Here is a 6,000-nt window from a genome sequence, read left to right as displayed (position 1 = left end):
GATTCTGCTTCCCCAAAGCGGAGTCCTCCATCCCTGAAGCTGAACCCCCAGTTCCTGACAGGGATCCCGCCTCCCAGACATGGCATCCTTCTGCCTCATCTTGGGCTGCCTGCATCCCTCTCAAGGGCATCCTTTCCGACACTGACACTGAGCACCCAGACACAGTAGCGACTTCGGGCTTCCATATCCAGCAGGAAGCCCTTAGCCTTCACACCGAGTAGCCCACTCTGTGCGTTGAATCTGCCGCAGGGACTTGACAAATTTCCTACTCTTTTCCTTGGAGCCACGGAGTGAACAGAAAAACCCCTCACTCATATTGGCAAAATCTCTGGTCCCTGAGCAACTCGGCTCTTAAATGGGATTTGCTGCGGGTCCCACTGCGGCTGTGCACACAACCTCAGCACAGGTTATCCAGCCCTTCTCAAGTCAACACCTGAAGCTGCTGCCGCCTCCTGTTAAAACTCGGCATCGACAGCCGCTCTCATTCATTGTTCTCCCTGTGGGAGACACAGTATGGTTATCGCCTGCATCACCCTGCGGACCCCACCCAGGAAGGTAACCTGTGCTCCCCTCCTTTAGCCCAGCCTGAGCTTTCTCTCCACTCTCACTGCTACACCTGGAGCAAGTAATTGTCCACTCCCAGCAGCCAGATGGGAAACAATGCACAGCAGCCTGTTGCCCAGCAATGACGCATCCTGGAGACCCTATAAGTAAATGGGGAAGACGGGTGGGTCTGATTGGGGGTGGGGAGGCTGGATTGCTCCCTCAGAGAATGGTAAGGGAGAGAGGAAGCTGCCTTGGATCTTTGTTTTGAGAAGGGGGTAGGGATTCCTTCTCCTCATACTCTACTGGAAAAGGGAAATTTCAAACCACTCCTCATTAAGCTATGGGGGACTTTAAACATTGGTCCTGACATACAGTGTTGCTCTTTCTTCATTCCCTAGACACAGCCTCCAGATTTGATTATGGCAGCCATTATTTCTCCATCCCTACAGGCTGTGAGGTCAAGGAGAGTGTGAGTCAGCTGAGAATTCCTTCCCTTCCCTTGGAATTCTCTTCACCTCACCTACACTTTGTTATCTAAGGGTGGAGGGTTGAACTAGACTCCTGTCTATGCACTTGTCACATTTCCCATGACACCTTTCCAGATTCCCACAATTCTAAATGTCCTCTCCATTCTGAAATTGTTATAGTGACTGATAATGATGTATCAACACAGATCCTTGAGAGCAGGAAATATTTCTTGTTTTTATTTCTTTGTTTCTTCTGAATCTGTGGTTTCCTGGATGTCCGGAGCTCTTAGGGAGGAAAATCCTTTCCGCTGCAAAGTATGATCTTAAAGAGCTACCTCAGAAATAAAGATGAAATAACTTAAGCAGGATCACACAGCCAATGAGTCACAAGTGGGGTTTTTGCCTGACTCCCAGGTCAGTGCTCTCTCCATTAGGTCACATTTCCTTTCGTGTAGTAGATATTTAATAATATTTGTGGAATTGGATTGAATTTGAAGATAATGGGGCAAGCTCCCTCCATTCAGAGACTTCCTCGCTGATGCCAAATTCTACTATTAGGGATTTATTCCTTTGAATTCAACATTACTCTCTCTAGGTTTCATAGTCTCTCCTAATTCAGAGGGAATGAAACGATTAGACCCTTCTCTCTGGCAGGTCCGGCCAGGACTGCGGGAATGGGCAGGTACAGGAGCGATGTGGCAGACGTGACAGAATGCTCAAAGGGACACAGGAAGGGAATGTAGGCAAGGATCTGTCTCTGTGACTTCACCAGGGTCAAATTAGTTCTCTCTGGCCTCAGTTTCTTCATTTGGGTGTATCTTCAGGGACTCTTCTCAGTTCTACTGCACAGAATTCTTCTCTACCTTCAAGACTTAGCTCAAGTATCACCTTCTCCATAAAGTCTTACCCCACCAGTTACCTAGTATTTGCCTTTATTCTCTTTATATTTGTTCTGTGTACACACACACACACACACACATATATATACTATTATTGCTCTCCCATCTCCCCACACGTTAGAATGTAAGGTCCTTTTTTTGTAAACATTGTGTCTTCAAAACCGTGTTTGGCCCAAAGCTGGAACATAAACGTTTGTTGATTGATCGGTAAAGTGAAGGGATTGGATTCGATGATTCCTAGCGGTCTTTCTGGAACTGACATTCTATAATAAAGTTACTAATAAAAATCTCCCCCCTTTGAAAAATACCAGCCCCCCCATATGGGGGGAACAACGGAATACTCAGCCCCACATGACAGGGACAGTGTATACTTTGTGTTTTATTGTATTCCAACCATCTCAAGGAAACTACACCTCGACTCAGGATCAGAAAGAAATCAAAGAAAAATGAAAGGAAAAACCAGGCCGAGTCCTACCTCAGAACGGATGGAGGCAGAACAGCATCCTGGCCTACCCGAGGGGACGGGGCGCGGGCTTGTTCTCCATATCGTGGGTCAGATTACCCTCCCCCAAGATGGACATGATTGGACTGAGGAAGACTTGGTGATATCCCTGATGCACAGCTCCTGGAATGGGGTGGGGAACAAAAGGGATGAGGGGATATTGTGGGAATCAAGAAGGAACGTGGGGAGGTGGGGTCCCTAGGACCCTCCCCCCATAAAATTGTCCTTTACCAGGGCCAGAGCAATGTGTGCCTAGGGCAGGGGTGGTGAGGAAGAGAACCTCTCCCCAGGGAAGGAGCAGCAAGAGCCAAAGATCCCCATACCTGGCTTGGCAAGGTGGATAGGGAGAGGGGTGGCCCCGGCCTTCAAGGCCTGGGGGAGAATAAATAAGACACAAATAAATTAATTAATAAATAAATCCCATAGCAGCCTAGTTTCCTGGGGGAGGGTAATGTTGCCGACTTAATGTAATACTGGCCCTGGAGTTCAAAGCCCACTTTGAAGGTTCACTAGTTCCCTTTGAGCAACTACTTCTGGAAGTCCCATTGGAATCCGAGTCACTCCTCGGGGCCAGATACGTAGATCCCAGGGCACGACAGATGAGAGAGACTTGTGTCTGGGTAGGGAAGTGTGTTTACCTCAGAGGAGGGCCATGCTGGAGGCTTAGTTGATGGGTCTTTCAACCCAGGTGAAATACATAATGGCAGGGGACATCAGCCCTGGGGAAGGGACAGGGCATTGTGGGTGAGGTTTCCTTCCTGAGTCCAACAGTCAGCCTGATGTGGTCACTTGTACCTCCCCCGCCCCCAATATCCAGCCCTGTTTCTGGGGGATGGAAAGGTCAGCCGCTCCATCCTTCTGCCTTTGGGTACGTGACCTTTTAGCCACCTTAGGAAAAGAGCCATGTCTCCTTTCCTTCCTTGGGATCACTCCGTGAATGGCCCCATGGCTCAAAGGTCAAGGAGTCTTCCATTGAACCTGGGTCCCATTCACTGTAGTGTTGGACCATTTCTCCCGGGTGTTCCTAATGGGAGCTGAAGCCAGAGGCCCCCTTTTCAGGAGCATTCCTGGACATCAAGTGTTGAGCTCCCCCAAGACAAGGCCAAAAGAAAGAAAGAAAGAAAGTCCAGAAGGCTGAGGGAAAGAAAAGAAGGCTCGAGACAGGAGGGACATGTGAAGGGAGTAGAGGGCTTCGGGAAGTTGCCAGGTTTCACTTCTTCTGCCAACCAATCAGGGAGGGGCAGGGGCTGGGGATACATTCTGGGAGAGGGGGGGCTTCGCCTCCTTGGGTCGGCTCTCCAGGAAAGCAGATTCTTTCCCACACCCCTTCCCTGCGGAGTGGATGGCTCAGGGCAGAACAGGGTTCAGGGGCAGAGACTGAGCATATCCTGTGTTCAGTGGCTCTTGGTGCCCAGCTCCAAGGAGCGGAGAGGGCACCTTCTGGAAGCGGTAGGATCCTGATCTTGGTCATCAGGCCCTGTGCCCAAACTGGGCAGAGGTCTCTAGAGTCCTGGGGCACACCAGCCCCATTCCCGTGAGGACAGAGCGCCCCCCATTGCCAACCCAACCTTGTACAACAGGGTCAGAGGAAAGGAGGCCGGAGGATGGGGGAGAATCTTCCCTAGGCCCGCTTAGGCCCACAGGACACTCCCCGCCTGGGGCCCGAGTCTCCATCCCTCTGGAGGTTTTCTCTCTGCCCCCCGACTGGTGCTGGTGGGAGGGGTCAGGGATGGATGCAGTGGGAGAATTTGGCCTCGAGGGGCTTTTGGCCTGGGCTGCCCAGATACCTGGGCCCACCCCGGGGGTGGGGTATGAGAAATATGAAGGGCTGGGGGGTGGGGAGTGAGGTGTATGTAGGGGGGGGAGTCTCCCACAGCCCACACAGGAGAACGGCCCGCTCGCCCCTGCCTCCTGGCTCTGGCCCGCCTCCCGGTCCTCCGAGCCCCTCACAGTGGGTCCCTTGGACCAGGGGCAGCTGCGTCCGGGGGGCTCTTGAGTGGGAGTAGGAAGGAGCAGGCATCCGGGGGAGAGGGAGCGTGGGTCTCTCTGGGCTTCAGAAGCCACCGCTTTCCGAGCTGCTGCGGCTGTTGTAGCTGGGGCTGGGGCTGGGGGTCCTGGAGGGGCTGCGGGTCCGGCTGCGGCTCCCGCTGCGGCTGCTGTAGCTGTCTGGGCTGCGGCTCCCGCTGCGGCTGCGGCTGTAGGAGTGGCTGCTCCAGGAGCTGGAGGACGAGGACGACGATGAGGGGCTGGGCCGGTAGTAGGGGATGGGGCGCTTCCGGGCGCTGTGGGGAGAAGAGACATCAGGCCCTGCGGCAGCAGCAGGCCCTCCTGGCGGGGCATACTTGGCTGCAAATAACCCGAGCACTTGAGCAGAGAAGCTGGAAGGGAGGGGGACTCGCATCTTCAGGAGAGAAAGGCTCCTCTAGGTACTAGGAGGCCATGGAGTCTATCCTCCCATTTTATAGATGAGGAGCCTAAGGCCACAGAAAAGTCAAATTACTTGCCCAAGTCCCACAGAGCCAACATTCACTAATTCCATTAATTCAAAAGCCAGGAAGTATTTTCCACCTTCTAAAGTTTGGCAGAGTACCGCCTAGTGATGTGGGCTCATTTTGTAGGGGCTCATCCAGGGTGGGAAGGGAGTGAACCAAGTCCCCAAAACACCTCCAGAAGAGACAATTAATGGGTAAGTGACTGGGTTAAGGTCATACAGGCAGGGCTGGAGCTATAGCCTGGGCCTCTTTCCACTGTAATATCTTCCACTTCTTAGATCTTGAGGAAATGACCATCCTGTGGGCCATCCTCACCCCCAGAAAAAACAAACAGGCAGCCAGTCTCCCTCCCCCTGCTTCCCCCTTAGGTACTCAGGTTTCTAGAAATTAGTCTAGAGCCAGGTAGCTGTGGTCAATAGAAGAGAGGAATGGTTAGCAGGGAGCCCCTCAGAGACCCCAGTTAATAGAGGAAGGAAAACATTGTGGGGTTAGTGAAGGAGGAGGGCAGGAAGCACCTTATCCAGGGGCAGTAATGGTCCTGTGGTCACAGCTGGTGTCTCCCCCTACTCCCAGAGAGGAAAAGATGGGCTCCTAGATCAGGAGCTGGGTGGAACCTTAGCCCCCCCTTCATTTTTCAGATGAGGAAACTGAGGCAAAGTTGCTCAGGGCTACTAGCTTTTAGCTCAGTGTCATCCTGATTATTGACTAAGTGGAAGCTCCTGAAAATGACCCAGGACCTCAGACCTGCCCACCAGAGCTGCTTCTACAGTAACACGTTGCCTCGGTGTTTGATTGAGGAGTCACCATTCTCAGGCTTCACCCCTTGCATGTGGTGGACAGGGAGAAATGGAGGTTTAAGATGGGGGGGGTCCTTCATCCAGGAGATATGGGGGGGGGTTAAGTCCCAGTCAGTTCCGGCAATGGGGGGGGTCCCAATTCACAAAGCCCCTGACTGATTTCAGGGCAAGATCTGATACTTTTTAATCCTTTCCAGGGGGTTTGAAGGAGTCCATGTCCAAAGGGCTAAGCTATCCCTGCCCTCAGCCTGAAGGGAAGCTGGGAACTCAGAATAGACCTAAAGAGAAATACGGTGG

At 52.5% G+C, this 6,000-nt stretch overlaps 1 protein-coding gene across 1 annotated transcript in view; it reads right to left on the bottom strand.

Moving 5' to 3' along the window:
- Positions 1–2,271: 2,271 nt before the first annotated feature.
- The window catches only part of SRRM3 (serine/arginine repetitive matrix 3), a 106,217-nt gene continuing 102,488 nt past the window's right edge, over positions 2,272–6,000 (bottom strand). Inside the window, exon 14 of the mRNA XM_031967993.1 lies at positions 2,272–4,696. Coding sequence (XP_031823853.1) covers positions 4,468–4,696 — 229 coding nt within the window. The 3' untranslated portion in view covers positions 2,272–4,467. The remainder of the gene's footprint in view (positions 4,697–6,000) is intronic.

Source organism: Sarcophilus harrisii, chromosome 4 (assembly GCF_902635505.1).
Source record: "Sarcophilus harrisii chromosome 4, mSarHar1.11, whole genome shotgun sequence".
Taxonomy (NCBI): Eukaryota; Metazoa; Chordata; class Mammalia; order Dasyuromorphia; family Dasyuridae; genus Sarcophilus; species Sarcophilus harrisii.
Note: the sequence above shows the minus strand (reverse complement) of the source record. Positions and strands in the feature narration are given on the sequence as shown.